General features: G+C 34.7%; 1 protein-coding gene across 2 annotated transcripts in view; it reads right to left on the reverse strand.

Moving 5' to 3' along the window:
- SPATA18 (spermatogenesis associated 18) overlaps nucleotides 1-17,214 on the reverse strand; it is a 59,628-nt gene extending 42,414 nt beyond the window's left edge. For both annotated transcript variants that reach the window (XM_053700865.1, XM_053700864.1), the window contains exon 1: nucleotides 17,081-17,214. In XM_053700865.1, coding sequence (XP_053556840.1) covers nucleotides 17,081-17,167 — 87 coding nt within the window. In that variant the 5' untranslated portion in view covers nucleotides 17,168-17,214. The remainder of the gene's footprint in view (nucleotides 1-17,080) is intronic.
- Nucleotides 17,215-17,441: the final 227 nt, after the last annotated feature.

A 17,441-nucleotide genomic window follows, 5' to 3' on the forward strand; every position in this document is an offset into this window, starting at 1 on the left:
TAAATAAATTAATCCTAATTAAAGCTAAATACCTGTAAAATAAACCCTAATATTATTGATAGTGTAGTGTTAGGTTTAATTGTAACTTAGGTTAGGTAATTTTGTAATTATTTTAACTAGGTAGCTATTAAATAGTTATTAACTATTTAATAGCTATTGTACCTGGTTAAAATAAATACAAAGTTACCTGTAAAATAAATATTAATCCTAAAATAGCTATAATATAATTATAATTAATATTTTAGCTATAATAGGGTTTATTTTACAGGTATTTAGCTTTAAATAGGAATAATTTATTTAATAAGAGTTAATTTATTTCGTTAGATAAAAATTATATTTAACTTAGGGGGGTGTTAGTGTTAGGGTTAGACTTAGCTTTAGGGGTTAATAAATTTATTAGAGTAGCGGTGAGGTCCGGTCGGCAGATTAGGGGTTAATACTTGAAGTTAGGTGTCAGCGATGTTAGGGAGGGCAGATTAGGGGTTAATACTATTTATTATAGGGTTATTGAGGCGGGAGTGAGGCGGATTAGGGGTTAATAACTTTATTATAGTAGCGGTGAGGTCCAGTCGGCAGATTAGGTGGCGGCGACGTTGGGGGGGCAGATTAGAGGTTAATAAATATAATATAGGGGTCGGCGATGTTAGGGGCAGCAGATTAGGTTGCGGCGGTGTGCGGTCGGCAGATTAGGGGTTAAAAAAAATTAATAGAGTGGCGGCGATGTGGGGGGGCCTCGGTTTAGGGGTACATAGGTAGTTTATGGGTGTTAGTGTACTTTAGAGCACAGTAGTTAAGAGCTTTATGAACCGGCGTTAGCCCAGAAAGCTCTTAACTCCTGGCTTTTTTTTGCGGCTGGAGTCTTGTCATTAGAGTTCTAACGCTCACTTCAGCCAAGACTCCAAATACCAGCGTTAGAAAGATCCCATTGAAAAGATAGGCTACGCAAATGGCGTAGGGGGATCTGCGGTATGGAAAAGTCGCGGCTTCAAAGTGAGCGTTAGACCCTTTCATGACTGACTCTAAATACCAGCGGGCGGCCAAAACCAGCGTTAGGAGCCCCTAACGCTGGTTTTGACGGCTAACGCAGAACTCTAAATCTAGCGGTATGTGTTTATTTATACATATAAGTGTATGAGAATATTAATCATACTCTATTTAGTTATTCTCCATATAATATTGCAGGTGTTAAGAAATTTAATATTGCAGGTGTAAAGAAATATAGAAATATGATAAAAGAGTGTTTAAAATCCTGTTTTTGTGCGATATTTGAAAACTATCCAAAATTAATAAAGAAAGTTCAAATCTAATTCATTATTTAACCTGTGTGGATGTAAACTATGGAAATTGAAAATTAATTCTGCTTCCTTTCTTAGCAACATTTTTTCCATGTTGCCCCTCTGATTATTATTAATTTTTAAAATGTCCCAGTACTTGAAGCATTTTAAATTACCAGGATGTATCTCTTTAAAGAGTTTGTATAGTAAAGTACTGGAATTCTTTTGTTCGATATACCAGATGTGCTCCCTAATCCTGTCTTGTAGGCAACGATTCGCCTAACGTATGTAAAAAAGATTACACAAGCATTTTATAAGAGATATGATATTTTTATCAGTACATCTTAAACTATCTCTTATCTTAAAACTTTTCTTGTCATCAGTTAAGGGGATTTCTTTTAATTTTTTACTATATTTTCAAGACTTGCATGAAAGGCAAGGGAAAAAAACACAAATTTGTTCTCCTTTAAGAGTGGTATCCTTATAATTGGTTTGTGGATTCTTAAATTCGCTGGGGGATAAATAATTTTTGAGATTTCTAGCTTTTTTAAAAATTATTTTAGGGTGCTGTTGAACTCTATCACCTAGAATGGGGTCCTTAAGAATAAAATGCCAATGTTTAATAATAATTTTCTTTGTATCTCGATTTTGCGAGCTGTACCCTGTTATAAACGGGACGTCAATTTCTAAAGTTTCTCTTCTGCAGTCATTTTTCTGATTAAATATTTTTTGCAGAATGTCCTTTCTCTCAATGTCCTTTACTTGATTCCTTGTTTTTATATCTTCATTCTTATCATAGCCTTTATCTGTAAACCGTTCTATTAATATCTCAGATTGAACTTCATATTGTTGTATTTCTGTACAGTTTTTTCTCACCCCTAGGAACTGACTTTTATGGATGTTAGATTTTCAGCGGTCAAGGTGACAGCTGTTGAACTGCATAAAGTTGTTAGAATCTATAGGTAGTATGTTTTAGTTTTTAACTCTTGATTAATAATTTCTATTTCGATATCGAGAAAGTGAATTTGTTTTTTACTCTGTTCCTATGTGAATGTCAGGCCAAAATTGTTACAATTTAGATCTTCAAAAAATAAGAACAATAATTAAATTTTGCCTTTCCATATTAAAAACATATCATCAATGTAGCGTTTATACAGCACAAGGTTAACCCCCATTGGCTAATATTGAAGAAAATTTCTTCAAAATAACCCATGAAGAGATTGGCGTAACTTGGGGCGAACCTTGTGCCCATTGCCCTACCTTTATTTTGCAAATAAAATTTGTTATTAAATAAAAAAACTATTATTGGCTAAAATAAATGCAATACTTTGTAATAAAAATTGTTTTTGTTCTTTAAAAGTGTTGTGTCCTTATTTAGAAAATGTATGATGGCTTGAAGTCCTAACTTGTGGCAAGTATTGGTGTACAGGGAATTAACATCACAGGTAACCATTATTTTATTTCATTTATGTAATTCAAAAAGTGTGTAGAATCTTTTAGGTATGCTGGAAGGGTAATTACGTAATCTTGGAGGAAGTAATCTACATATTGTGATAGATTAGAGGACAGTGATTCTATGCTAGAAATAATTGGTCGCCCGGGTGGTCGTAGAAGATCTTTATGGACTTTTAGCAAAAAATAAAAAATGGGGGCCCTGGGGTGTTCTATTGTGAGGAAATTAAATTCCGAATCTGTTAGTTAGTATATTAGTTAGTATATTAGTATTTAAATTTATGTTTTCTAATCTATTGATCTGTGTTTTCAATAAATATCTTGTGAGGGTTAATTTGCATACAAATTGATTTATTTTAATTAAGGTTGCAAATTTGTTAAGTTTGCAAGATGGTGCAAATGTGAGACTTTTTTTAAGAACATTTTCTTGTTCATCTGTTGACTGATATTAAAAATCTTTGTTGGTTTTTTTTGTTGTTGTTATTGGTGAAATGGCTATCTTATTCTTTTTTTAGGGTTTTTCTACCTCTTCTGCCTCTCTTTTTGCTCTTGGAGTGCCCCATATTGTATCTTTGTTTCTGACCCAGGTTTTTGAAGTCCCTTCTTTTATTGGGAATGCTCTAAAAAAGAATTTGTAGCATCTCCAGATATATGATTATTATATATTGGTTCGTATCTGTTTGACAGGGGAATTCTCCAGTTATTATTACTGGCTCTTTCATCATTATAATTATTTCTATTTTGTCTGTCAAAATGTTGTCTCTTAAAATTTTGGCCAGGATTGAGATATTTCGCAATACTGTGTCATAAGTGTATTCCGGATTACACTATATACCGTACAGGTTGCTTTCTATATTTGCACCAATATCGCTTTAAACCACACTATTTTATCCCACCTGTTAATGTTTTGGGTTACTTAGCCTGTATATTCTAGGATTTACATTGATTGTTTTTATAGTCTGCTTTTTATATTGCATCCCGTTTTTATTATGGTATATGGAATACCTATAAGTTAGCATTTTTCTTGATGCCGGCATCTTATGTGTTTTACTTTTATGAATATTAAGATTTGCTAGTACAGCTGTATTATTGATTCACACAAAGCACCATTTATAGACATATTGTGTCAAATAAACTTTATTTTATTTATCCTTACTATACAATTGTTTATTTAAACGCACATAACACTGACAATCATCTCCCTTCTAGGAGCGCTTAGCCAACCCCCTTTTCCTTTCATTCTTGTTTTTTCACAATTAAAGGGATTTTTGTGACATTTTTGGATTTAGCCCACTGTCATCATAAGAGCTATCACACCAATCACTCTCTTTTCTGAAAACTGTTTAAACAAATGGAAAAAAAAAATAGCAGGAAATGTATGATTACATACAACTGAGTCCTGGGACTCCAATAGAAAAGGTTTATTTATTTAGCCTAGGCCAGAGCAAACCATTTTTTTTTTTCAAAAACAAAGACCTGTAATACATTTTGAAACATTATGTTTTAGATGGAACTTTAAATATTTTTTTTTAGTATCATGTCCTGTTTACTCACCATTAATTCATGCATATAATAATAATGTTATTTAATATAGTTGAAAGAATATTTCCAGCTTTAGAATTCCCTTAGGAAAAATATAAAAGTCTCTGGTGCTTCCTTTGGTCACATTGTGCAGCTACGTTGGAGTTACATGGATATATCAAAATAGTGACTTATTTTCAGAACTGCATTACTTAAGCAACATGACCTTATGTATATGTCATACTTTACTTTTAAATTCCTTTAATTGCACACTACGTTTGTAGAATGAGTCCCTGAGTTAATAATACAGTGATTACAAATGGTTACACATTTTTTTAAATTAATCATTAGGAATACAATCTATATATATATATATATATATCTATATATATATATATATATATATATATATATATATATATAGGCAGCTATTACAAGTTACGTGGCATGATGGTTACAAAATATGATTGTAGTAAGCAGATATAAAAGGGATATGAATAGTCAAACTTAAAGGGACTTGAAACCCCAATTTTTTTTTCATGATTCAGATAAAAAATGCAATTTTAAACAACTTTCCATCTTACTTATTTTATATAATTTGCTTTATTCTCTTGGTTTCCTTGGAAGGAGTAGCAATGCACTATGGGAGCTAGCTGAACACATCCGGTGAGCCAATGATAGGAGGGATATATGTGCAGCCACCAATCAGCAGGTAGATTACAGTTGTGTACTGCTGCTCCTGAGCCTACATACATATGTTTTTCAACAAAGGATACAAAAAGAATGAAGCAACTTAGATAACAGAAAAGTTGCTTAAATTGTAAAGCTGTTTAAAATGGCATGATCTGAAAAAAGAATGACTTTACTGTCCCTTTGAACAATCATTATTCAGATAGAACATGCATTTTAGGGGGGGACTTTTTTTTTTCCTATTATCACATTTCCTTCTTGTTAACCTTTGATGAAGAACATACATGGGTATGCTCAGGAGCAGGTGCACCTTGAGCACTATATAGCAGAATTTTTTACAACTAAATTTGAAAGAAACCCAAGAGAAATAAGTAAATTTGATAACAGGTGTAAATTGGTTCTATCTGAACAATGAGAGTGTAATTTTGACTTTCATGTCCCTTTAACTATAATGTCAATATGAGTAGGAAAGAGTGGTTAGACTGCTAGACAGACAGAATGAACATAGTTTAACAAGATAGTCCAAAATATGGCCAGGGTCCATGGCTGGTCCTTAAGGGGTTAAAAGACTGTGCAAAATGTGATAATAGAAGAAAATTAGAAAGTTTCTTAAAACTTCATGCTCTATCTGTATCATGAAAGTTTATTTTGCCTTTATTGTCTGTTTAAGGCTCAGAATCCCAAAAGACCCATCTCTTGAAGGCAATTGCCTTGGGCTAAACAGTTTAAGCACTTTAATAACAGACTGGGGACTCTAGGAACTTATAAAAAGTCATCAAAAAGACCCCTCATTTTAAAGCACCAAAGCCCCCTTTTAAAATAAAAGCCTTGTCTTAATTGGAATACCCAGGTGTGGTGATCCCCTGGCTAAAACAGATGTGATTTATTGCAGTAGAGGCTCACAGAAGCCCCTATGTGCAGATTAAATTTATATACATATAATCAAATAATCATATTTATATGAGAATAACCCTTTCTTCTTTTTACTCTAGAGTTTAGGGAAAAAAATAGCACATGCTGTTGTTTACAACCTTGTTTATCAAAATTGTAATTAAAAATGCATTTTTCACACTTTTGTTGTTTGTTTTTTTCTCACGTCATTGTATATAAATTACAAAATGGTATAGTTTGCATCCGCAGAAATAAAAACATTATATAGTTTGTGTGGGTTTCTGACTGAAAAATTACTTCCAGTAGTGTTTACATGTGAAAAGCATCTAAAGCTCCAAAACAGTTCAGCAGAGGGGTGTGACATGGTTCAGCCGCTAAGGGGGTAAAGTGTGCTATTTGGGTGTCAGTTTTGTTTGAGGGACAGTCTAGTATTGAAATGGGCTGTCTTATTTGTGCTAACATTCAGGTAATCTTTTATCAGCCTGGCATAGGGTGTTATTTCCATGGCAAATTTCTCGGTCTCAATGTAACATGGGAAAGACTGAAAACTCTCTTTGTTAAAATTAAGTGAGCTATAAAAGAAACCAGAAAGCTTCTCTTTGTCTCCAAGTCTGTTCATGCCAACAATGAAAACTGTAACTGTTAAAGTGCCTACTTTGTAATTAGTCTGGTCGTAACTCTTTGGGGCTCCTCTCTTGCTTGCTAATTTCTTTGATACCAAGCACTCTGCAAAAGCAGGTAAACTTAGCACTGGATTTTTCCAGCATCTATTTATACTGGATTTTACGTGGACTAGTTGTGCTAATATACACACTTTTGCTATGTAGTGCTCTGATAAAGCTCTGATGTACACCTAATTGTATGCTAATTTTCATTTTAGGGCATAAACTATTTTTTTTACTGTATGATAAATTGCAGTTGACTGTGCAAAATTCTTGGGGCAACATTCTTCTATTTTCTTAACATTAAATCCTTAAACATTGGTTTAACGTTTCTCTGCAAAACTTCTATCCTATAGTAATGTCAATGCCATGAATGGAGACTGCAGCATGACAGCCAGACTTGGCATCAGAACAGAACCAGTGCTAGGGTTTTGGCTACACGGGCAAAGATACAATTCCCCCCCCCCCCCCTTCCCTTGCTTCTTAACAAAATGTTTCACTGATGAGTTATGTATATAATTATAGATAAATATTTTATCTATAATGATAGAGAACTTAGATTTATATTATCACATCAAATTATGTTAATCTGCTTTATTATAATTATAATAGCTATAACGGTTAATTTCTGCATGACATAACGTACCAAAGTGGTGGCTCTGCACAACACGGTAAATCAGTGGTTTGTCTGCATAATGAATAAAACAGTGACGGAAATACATAAACCACCCCTTATCTGTTTAGCCATTCTACCTAGACTTATACTAGCATGTATAAAATAAAAATGTATCCAGCTTCGGGCGCAAAATTTCTCAAGCAAAGAAATTGTAATCTCCAAGTTTTTCAAACTTAATGACTGCAGAAGACCATAAGAGCAGGACCTGTCAATCACCCAGAACAAGCAAATTTAAGGTGTTTTATGCTGGGATACGATGCAGAGACTGCTCCCTAGATTTGTAGTTGCAGATTCACTCTTGACAGCTTGAATTGCAAGCTGTAAATGCATCTTGATAAATTTTCCCATGAGTATAACATTTTCAAGCCCTCAATAGAGCACATTAATTGCATTAGGCTTTTGGCAGAGGCAATTCCCACTGCTGTCACCAGCTCCACTAACATTTAAGAAGGCTGATAAAGTATTGCAGAGAGAGCAGGGGTTATGCAGGGAAATATTTCAGCCAGATGCTTCCAGCTGTTCTGGCTGACCTGCACTCTCTGCCTCCCTATATTTCAGCGGACACCCCTTCTATTCTAGCCTTTATGCCACCCCATATGCCCCTCTCTATGAAGCCTTTGTTAGGCGGTCCCCTAGTCTGCCTCAATTGTAGCACCGGCCCGGCATCAGAATTAGCTCTGACTACTTTTCCAGAAAACTTCTGCAGCTCTTCTATGTCTCCTCACCCTTATGCAGTGCTCCTCTTCTATCATCCAGTGCAGAAAAAAACACTAAGCATTGGGCTAGGCATTTTCTGTACATGCTTTGGTGTTTGTGATCTATTCCTAGGCATTTCCCAGACTGCTGCAGGTTCTACTTTTTCAACTTCCAATGTGAAAAATTCAGAGGCTAAGAAAACCTCCTTTAGGTCAGAATGTGTGTTCTTTACAATAAACACACAGCTATGTCTGATAAAAATCTTCAAGTACATGATGAATGTTGTTGTTACTAACTGCTGTTGCATTTACGAATGGAGTGTGACAAAGAACTTAAAGGGACAGTAAAGTAAAAAAAAATTCTGTCATGATTCCGGTAGAGCACGCAATTTTAAATAGCTTTCCAATTTACTTCTATTATCAAATTTGCTTTGTTCCCTTTTTATCTTTTTTTGAAGAGTAAAACAAGGTAGACTCATAAGAGCTCAGGAGTGTGCAATTGTCTTTAGTACTCTATGGCAGAAGTGTTTTTCAACATTATTTGTAGCTTTGTTATACAAAACACTGCTATCATAGAGTACTAAAGACACATGCACACTCCTGAGCCTACCTAGTTTTATTCTTCAATAAATGACACCAAGAGAACAAAGCAAATTTGATAACAGAAATAAATTGGAAATTTGTTTAAAATTGCATGCTCTATCTGAAAAAGTTTTTACTTTACTGTCCCTTTAATCGCCTTTGATTATGTTGTACAGCTACTATTATTTCTAAAAAAGCTGCTGAAGAATATTGTAAAATGTTATATATTTAAAGGAGGTTAAGTGGAACTGCATTTATTTGTTTAATGGTGTAACCCACACAGATCTTGCACTTATTATACGAATAAATCCAGCTCTGAAAAGAGCCAAATGCCACTATCTGCGACCATATTCAACATTGGTTTATAAAAATGAATGCAGAATGCACATCTATTGTGTAAGTCCTTCTGGTGGCTAGGTTTACATCATTCTTCTATAGCCAATACTTAAGTATTGACATTTTGAGACTATGTGGGGATACCACTGGCAAAAGCAGATAATTAAAATGCCCAAAAAAGGTTAATTGAATATTTGTAAAAATTGTATTTGGATAATTGGGAACAAATTAAATGAGAGAATTTTTTTACAGTACACTGTCCCTTTAAGCAAAGCTTTATTTTAGGATTCACCCTTGATATAATTCTAAAGAGGGATTTATCAGACAAAAGTAACCCCAAACTCAAGGACTAAATGGTGTTAGGTCTACAACTGATTTTACTCAGAAATAGGACTATTGTACCTGAGCATCCTAGATAAATGCAACATCAGTCCCAAGGATATCATTCAGATGATCCATTTCCATTAAATTTTCCCTCAACTGGTAGTTAGTAGAAACGTTTTCTGTAGCTTAAACAGACATTAAACCCTTTTTTTTTTTATTTCTATTAACGTGTTTGTTTCTTTCTCTTTGAATCCTTTGTTGAAAAGTATACAAGGTAGGCTCAGAAGCTGCTGATTATGGTATATATGCCTGTCTTCATTGACTTTCAGCTAGCTCCCAGTAGTGCATTGCTGCTACTTCAACCAAGGATACCAAGAGAATGTAGTAAATTAGATAATTGAAGTAAATTGGAAAGCTGTTTTCTATCTGAATCATGAAAGAAAAATGTTGGGTTTCATGTCCCATTAAGTTAATTGTAATCATTACAGGTGCCGGTCTGTTTGGATAAGTGTACATTTATTCCAATAAACAATATGGAACTCACATCTATCTGTACATGAAAACTGAGTCACTTTTTATTAACTACTTCACACAGCATAGTAATTAAAAAAGACACACACATAATATGCACGCATTCCATTTTTAATATATATATTTCCTTTTCCCAGAGTTCCTTCCCGCACACATACAAGTGGAACATGTGACCATCAATCACATGGGAATGGTTTTTGGTGCAATTAATGTAGTTTTTAGATCACACATAATGAATAACAGTAATGTCAAAAATGAAAAAAACTTAGCAGAGGCAAATGAACACATACGTTTCTATATAGATCGACATAAAGCAACTAATATGTGTAATATGGGGAAGGTTGAGGCAGAATAACATCTATGCTGCAAAATAAAAAAAATAAAAAAATTGTTTTATAATAAGTGAGCAAACCATCGCCTACCATAAAATCCAAGATTTTCAGTCTATATGAACACTGGTCAAATAGTATAACATACTGAATATTATTTTCCCAAGAAGGGATATTTAAAAGTCACGACATGTGCAAATGTAGCATTGTTTAAGCTATTTTCTTTTAAAGGGATATGAAAGTGCAAAAAGAAAATTCATTATTATTTAAAGGACCACTCAATGCAGTAGAATTACATAATTAACAAGTACATAATAAAAAGACAAAGCAATAACACTTACTCTGAATTTCAAATAAGCAGCAGATTTTTTTCTGACAATTTTTTTATTTTCTCCCACTATCAGGCCCCCTGTATCATGTGACAGACATCAGCCAATCACAGACTAGTATAAGTATATACTGTGAGCTTTTGCACATGCTCAGTAGGATTTTGTTCCCCAAAAAGTGTAAATATAAAAAGACTGTAAAATCTGATGATAAAAGTAAATTGGAAAGTGTCTTAAAACTGCATGCTCTTTTTGATTCATGAGAGATTATTTTGACTTAAAGGGACAGTTCACCCAAAATTGCTCGCCCATTTAAATTGTTCCCAATGATTAATTTTACCTGCTGGAGTGTATTAAATTGTTTACATGTAGCTCCTTTACCCCTATTTTGTCCTTTGAAATAGCTGATTTAGCTTATGGTTTCCCAACCTATACTGAAAGTTTTGATACTGGAGTCTAAGCTATTGAATAGTCTAAGTAAACACAGCCAGTAGAAGAAATTACACTCACAATGGGGTGCAGGATAGTTAAGTAATAAAATGATAATTTTCCATTGTTCTCTCTATGTATTAAGCTTTAGTTTTCCTTAAGATAAGGAAGCAAGTGTGTGTACACAAAGTGATAACATAATGAGATATGATATTACCTAAAGCTCAACCCATTGTAATGGGCTGTGGTTTAAAAGCACAAAACCAGCTACTTCATATACACAAATACACCTGAGAATGCAATTTCTCATACATTTAATACCCTGCAGCTGGTATAACAATTCATTGAAAATATATTAATATAAAAACAATTTTACAGTGTACTGTCCCTTTAAGTGTCCCTTTAAGTGCAGTGGTTCCCAAACTTTTTCATGTCACTGCCCCCTTGCTTCTATAAACTCACTATCAGTGCCCCCTACATTACCCTGTAAAAATAATATTCAGACTAGCAGTGCACAACCGCTAATAAAGTTACAAAGCTAAAGTTATAAAGCACAATACATTTTAAAGGAGTAACGTAAACATTTTCAAATTTTAAAATACATTTTTTGGCTTAACTTAAACTTTGCTGTCTTGATCTTCTGCTACCAGGTTTTTACACTTGATAGCAACTGTGCAATAGTTTTATAAACCCCATGTATATGTATGTATCTCTATGTTAAAGGGACAGTAAACCTTAAAAATAATGTTATATAATTCTGCACATAGTGCAGAATTATATAACATTATTTAGGTGCTATAGCCATAAAATAATTTTTTACCGTTTAAAATGTAAAAATGTCAGCGCTTTTATAGACCCGCTCTCTGCTCTCTGCTGAGCGGGTCTGTAATATTCAGTCAGTGCATCGGGCCAGCTGTATAGTCACAGCCCGGCCCGATCGCGCCATAAGACTAAGTGCAGCTCGCTCCTATCACAGGAGCGAGCTGCACTTAGTGCTATGGCGCGGTCGGGCCGGGCTGTGACTATACAGCTGGCCCGATGCGCTGACTGAATATTACAGACCCGCTCAGCAGAGAGCAGAGAGCGGGTCTGTAAAAGCGCTGACATTTTTACATTTTAAACGGTAAAAAATGATTTTATGGCTATAGCACCTAAATAATGTTATATAATTCTGCACTATGTGCAGAATTATATAACATTGTTTTTAAGGTTTACTGTCCCTTTAAAGCCCTTTGCCTGCCTTTTTTTCCCCTAACACATGAGATATCACATCTTTGAGCCCTTATATCTTTTTTGTGCATTTTTTTTTTAAATAATTGTTATTAGTATTATTATGTGTGTAACTGTACTTTGTAATGTATTTTTTATGTGGTTTGTGAGACTATTTTGTTTCTCGAAACAGTTAACCAGAGCTCTAAAGAATGCGGTAATTATTATAGTGTAAATCATGATTGCGCTCACGCATTTGCATTTACTTTCAACTTTTACGAGAGCTTGCGCATAACTGTTAATGTGCCACTTGTAATCTGGACCTTAGTAATTAATTCACTGTACAAAAATGCTTATCTAATGGATGGGTTTAATGGAGTAATACCAGTTTCTCAATCGCTAGTTTCATGTCATTTAGTTAGCAGGGGTCTTAAATTGCAATAGTGGGAGCTCTGGAATTTATTTATTTGCTTGGATAATAGTTGTACTACTGCACCAATAAATCAACTTCATAGAAAGTGTATTCTACTTACCAAAGTGTTATGTAGAGCACCTGATGACAGGAGACTTAAAAACCTTAGATGGCTGACTGTGTACAAAGCTACAATGACAAGCCTAACAAGCCTTTACTGTGCTTCCTGCTACTACACAATCATGCAATGCTAATGTACAGCACTGACAAAACAAAGAATGCAATCCTACAGTACAAGTGATTGCAATTTTTTGTAGTAAGAGAAAGTGAAAGTTGCTGATATACCTGAACTTTCAATGAAGAAAATTCTTAAGTGTAAAGAGCAATAAAACTCCAAATACAAAGCAAGAAGGTTCTTCTGCTTTGCACATCTGGGATAAAGCACAACAAATTACAATAACTATCCTTCGTAGGGGCTCACTAACATAATTTTCCACTCCTTTCTGACTAGTATACCCTATGGTAATCACAGTGCCCCCCCAGTGACGTGCAGTGAGGTCAGAGGCTGGTGAGGCACTAGATATGATATGCCGGAGAAACACATGTACAGAGGGCCGCAAGTACCCCCAACAGGGCAGGTTTAAATGATAGCTGAACCAGTGCACAGGTGACATAATCAGGTGACGGGTGATGGCAAGTTAGTAACCACTGAGTTACTGATCAGCTGATTACTTCACCTGTGCACTGATTCAGCTATAATGAAAACCTGGCCTGTTGGGGGTACTTGAGGACCATTGTTGAGAAACACTGCACTAAAGCACCAGCTCATCGGAAATGTATTGATTACCTGGAGAATAAAGCACACATACTCTGCTCACTGACACCCACACACACTCTGCTCACATACACACTCACACAATTCTGTGGCACAGTGCCAGTTACTAAGCAATTAGAATGATACACAATCTCTTCTCTACTCACTACTGTATTGTAAAAACAGAAATAATTTACCATACAAGTTTTACACAAAGGACAAGTTATCAAACTGCCAACACAGCTGCTGCAATATGGTGTTCAAGAAACGCATGTGCACATCCCACTTAGATATGCTCTTCAACAAAGGACACCAAAGGATACCAAAAGAATGAAGTACATAATAATAAAAGTAAAATAGAAAGTTTATTTATTTTTATTTTTTGTGCAATTTCTATCTGAATGATGGAAATGTAATTATGACTTTCATGTTCCTTTCAAAAACTAATTTGATTTGCTGACATGGGGCCAGTAACAGTTGATGCTAATTCTCAAAATATAAATAACTAGAAAAGTCTATTAAAATAGCATGCTCTACCTCAATCATGAAAGTTTAATTTTAAATGTCTCCCTTTGACTATGTGTTTAACCAGTTACTTTACAGTGGCATTATTTCTAAAAACATTTAACTGCAATAATTACATATATTTTTTAAATGACTCATTATCTCCTTTTTATTAATATAAACTTGTATAAAAACAGCACATATTAAAAACACAATGCAACAGCTTTCAATTGATTTGTGAATTACAAGTTAACAGCAGTCTTTAAATAAATGGAGCCATAGAGAAAAATAAAAATAGATACTGCATCCTCTGACTGAACAGACATAACATATATGGAGTTTGTACCTAATTAAATAAAATAACCATGAAAAAGGGAGGCTTAGCAATATTCAATGTCAAAAACTTTAATTTAAATAATGTGGACACTGCACACTTAACTTCAAACTCTGGGTTTTAAATTATGGATTTAAATTTGAATTGACCCTTTGACTTCCTGTCAGTATTGGGTTATGCTCACTTACTGTCCCCCCCTTACTTACTGTCCCCCTTACTGTCCCCCCCTGTCCCCACAATTTGTGAATCACAAGAGATGTAGAATACTACTTTACTCTTCTGCTTGGTGTCATCTGTTCTTAGGTTACCTCAGCTACCAGTTGTGTCACATGACCATGCTCACTGCATCCTCCTTCTGATTAATCTATATGTCCTTCACTTGCTAGGAGGCATCAAGAGGGGTGCCTCCTATTGGTCCCAATTTTTGCTGCTAATATATTGACAGAACACAGGTGGCGCTGCAGCACATCTTTTCCTTTGACCCATGTTCTGCAATGCAGAGAAGCGTTCCTGTACCTGCCTCTCCATAGCATTACATGGGGGGGGGAAATATTTTTTTTTTTTTACTTTTTTTGTTTTAATTAAAATTTAATTAAGCTTTGGCCACATATGGCAGGGTAGGCACTGCCTCCCCTGCCTCCTATGAGTGCACGTCCCTGTGCCCCCCTTCCACCTCTTTTGCCTATTAGGGGGCAGTACTGCCAACTTTGGGAACCACTATATTAGAGCATTTTATTATTATTCTATTGCTTGCATAAAACTATAAGTGTAACCCCGGAAAATGGATTAAACACACAGTGTAAGTCAGCTCCAGAGCAGTAATGCATCACTGGGAGCTAGCTGAACACATATTGTGAGCCAATGACAAGAGACAATTTGTGTAGCTACCAATCACCAGCTTGCTTCCAGTAGTGAGGGGTATGTACATTATTTTTTCAACAAAGGACACCAAAAGAGCAAAGTAAATCTGAAAATAGAAATAAATGTAAACGTGTTGTAATGTTACATACTCTAACTGAATCTTTCAAGTTTCATTTTTACTTACCTATCCCCTTAACTGCTTTATAGAAAACTTGAACTTTGCATATATATCTAAATGTAATACTTGACACTTTATTTCAGAAACTGAATGTTTATTTTTTTTTATTTTTTATTACTAAAGTACAGTATAACTATGTATGCAAATTAATTGCAAACCATTATTATGTCTATGGAAGTGCTGCACATTTTTGCTAGTTAGCTTAGATACTATTTTATTATCTCAGAAAATAATGATAACATAGCATTTCACAAATAATTGATGGTGGTTTATTTGCTGACATTATACTGCAAATGTAGAATGTTCATGTTCCGGCAATGTGCAAGTGTATTTTGTTATAAAATAAAGCTTATTATAGTCTCTGTTGTGGAGAAAAATTAGATAGAATTATAAATATATTATGAATATTCTGACTATTGCAGAACATAGTTTTTGTTCTTTCCTTTCTACAATTGATATAAAATAATTAAAGGAACACTGAAGTCAAAATTAAACTTTCATGATTCAGATACAGCACCCAAAATTAAACAACTTTCCAATTCAATTTCATTATTTAAATGTGCACAATCTTTTTAAATACACACTTTCTGAGGCAATACCTCCTACGAAGCATGTGGAAGCATTTACAGTATATACATATTTGCATTTTGTGATTGGCTGAAAATTTAAAAAAAAAATTATTATGCATTTGTTGATTATGCAATTCGACTCTGCTTAATGGTCCCTAAGATTAAAAGTATAATGTTAGTTTAATAACTGCTATAAGGTAAAGTTGCACATATGTAAATATGGTATAAGAGCTGGTAGTATTTTCTATTTTAAGATTTTCACTTCATTTTGGATAGAAGCATTTATTGCCAGATGAATGAACTGGGGAGACAGCTCAGTCACACAACACATAATTACTCATCATTACTTTGCATTGCATAAATGCTTTACAGATTCATTGCCCAGAGCTGCAAAGAAGATCCTGTATAATAATAAAAATTTTCAAATATTTTAAAAACGTTATGAGGCGTATTTACATACATGATCACCGTGTGCCTGCCTAATATAGATACAATTTTATATTTATTCAATAAACTACAGTTCTATAATGATCTACAATTAAATTAATCTTATACAATAATAAACAGCATTATATATAGAAGCGTGTCCTATATTGTGTGTTTTTTTTAATATAGAAGCAGCAAACATCTAGCATATATGTGTGTTAGCATAAGTGTTATTATGTCACTGTTCCCTGACCAGTCTCTTCTGCAGGATGCACATAGGTGTGACTAAATCAGGTCATGGTATTATATTAGATTAGATTCAATAGTACTAGGGCACTAACTTGGTGTGTTGTAATATTAGTTGCTGGCATGGGAGCAGCGTTACAATTCTTCCCTGAATGAGCGTTCTAATCGCCATGGCAACAGGCGTCCTTGGTTACCAGGCTTTCAAATCACAGCAAGATAAACTTAGCAAATAGAGCTCTTATCTGCACAAATCTTGTAGCCAAATACCTCTACGTTGTGATCATAAACAATAATGCATAACCTTCTATTTAACAGAGTGTGATAATGAATCAATGCATCTTTTTGTCGGTGTTATTACTATTCTGTTTTACAAGCAGTTCAAATGCTAATTAGATTTACATAAATCATTCGCACAGCTTTATACACCAAACCCACTCAAATAAAAACTAAGTTTACCTGCATGAATGATGCATCATACGAGTATTTTTGTAAAACTAACCGGTCATTAACAAATGAGAACGCATTACTTCTCTATAGTGTGTATCCATCGACAGGTTGATAGAGTGGGTTTTAATGTACAAGGAACTCACATGCAAACACTAATCCATGTCATGCAGCAACTGAAAGATCCACGCGTTGCTTAACATAGGTTCATTTTAGGTACAAGGAAAAATATAAATTTCCTACTAAATGACTAAACTAAAAAAATGATTTGATCATAACTATAAAGTGCATATTTAATGTACATAGGATCCATCAAGTGCATACAAACTAAATAAAGCCTTTTCTAGATCTACCAGCTCACTCACGTGATAATCCTTGTACCAGTCCTCCAGCTTGTCCTGTAACAACCTGCAAGTCTCGCTGTTGCTCAGCCTCCGGAGAGTGTCTGCCATGGTACAATGTAGTGATGATGCCACAGGGTGATCCTGCCCTCTGCTTGTTCCAGACACCTCTACCTGCACCTTATATATGAGGGCGAGGGCTGCGGTCAGGTTGTTGTGGGTTGGTGTCAGGGACGCTACACACAGTGATCTGCCTTTTTTCTACTTTAGTTGTAGCAACGGTTTGCTATCAGCCGGCCCCTTGTCCCCTCACCCTCCTGCCAGTGCCTTGGTAGTAAGACCGCCTCTCTAACATGCAGGGTTAGAAGCAGTGCCTGCTGTTGTA

Source organism: Bombina bombina, chromosome 2, assembly GCF_027579735.1.
Source record: "Bombina bombina isolate aBomBom1 chromosome 2, aBomBom1.pri, whole genome shotgun sequence".
NCBI classification, from domain to species: domain Eukaryota; kingdom Metazoa; phylum Chordata; class Amphibia; order Anura; family Bombinatoridae; genus Bombina; species Bombina bombina.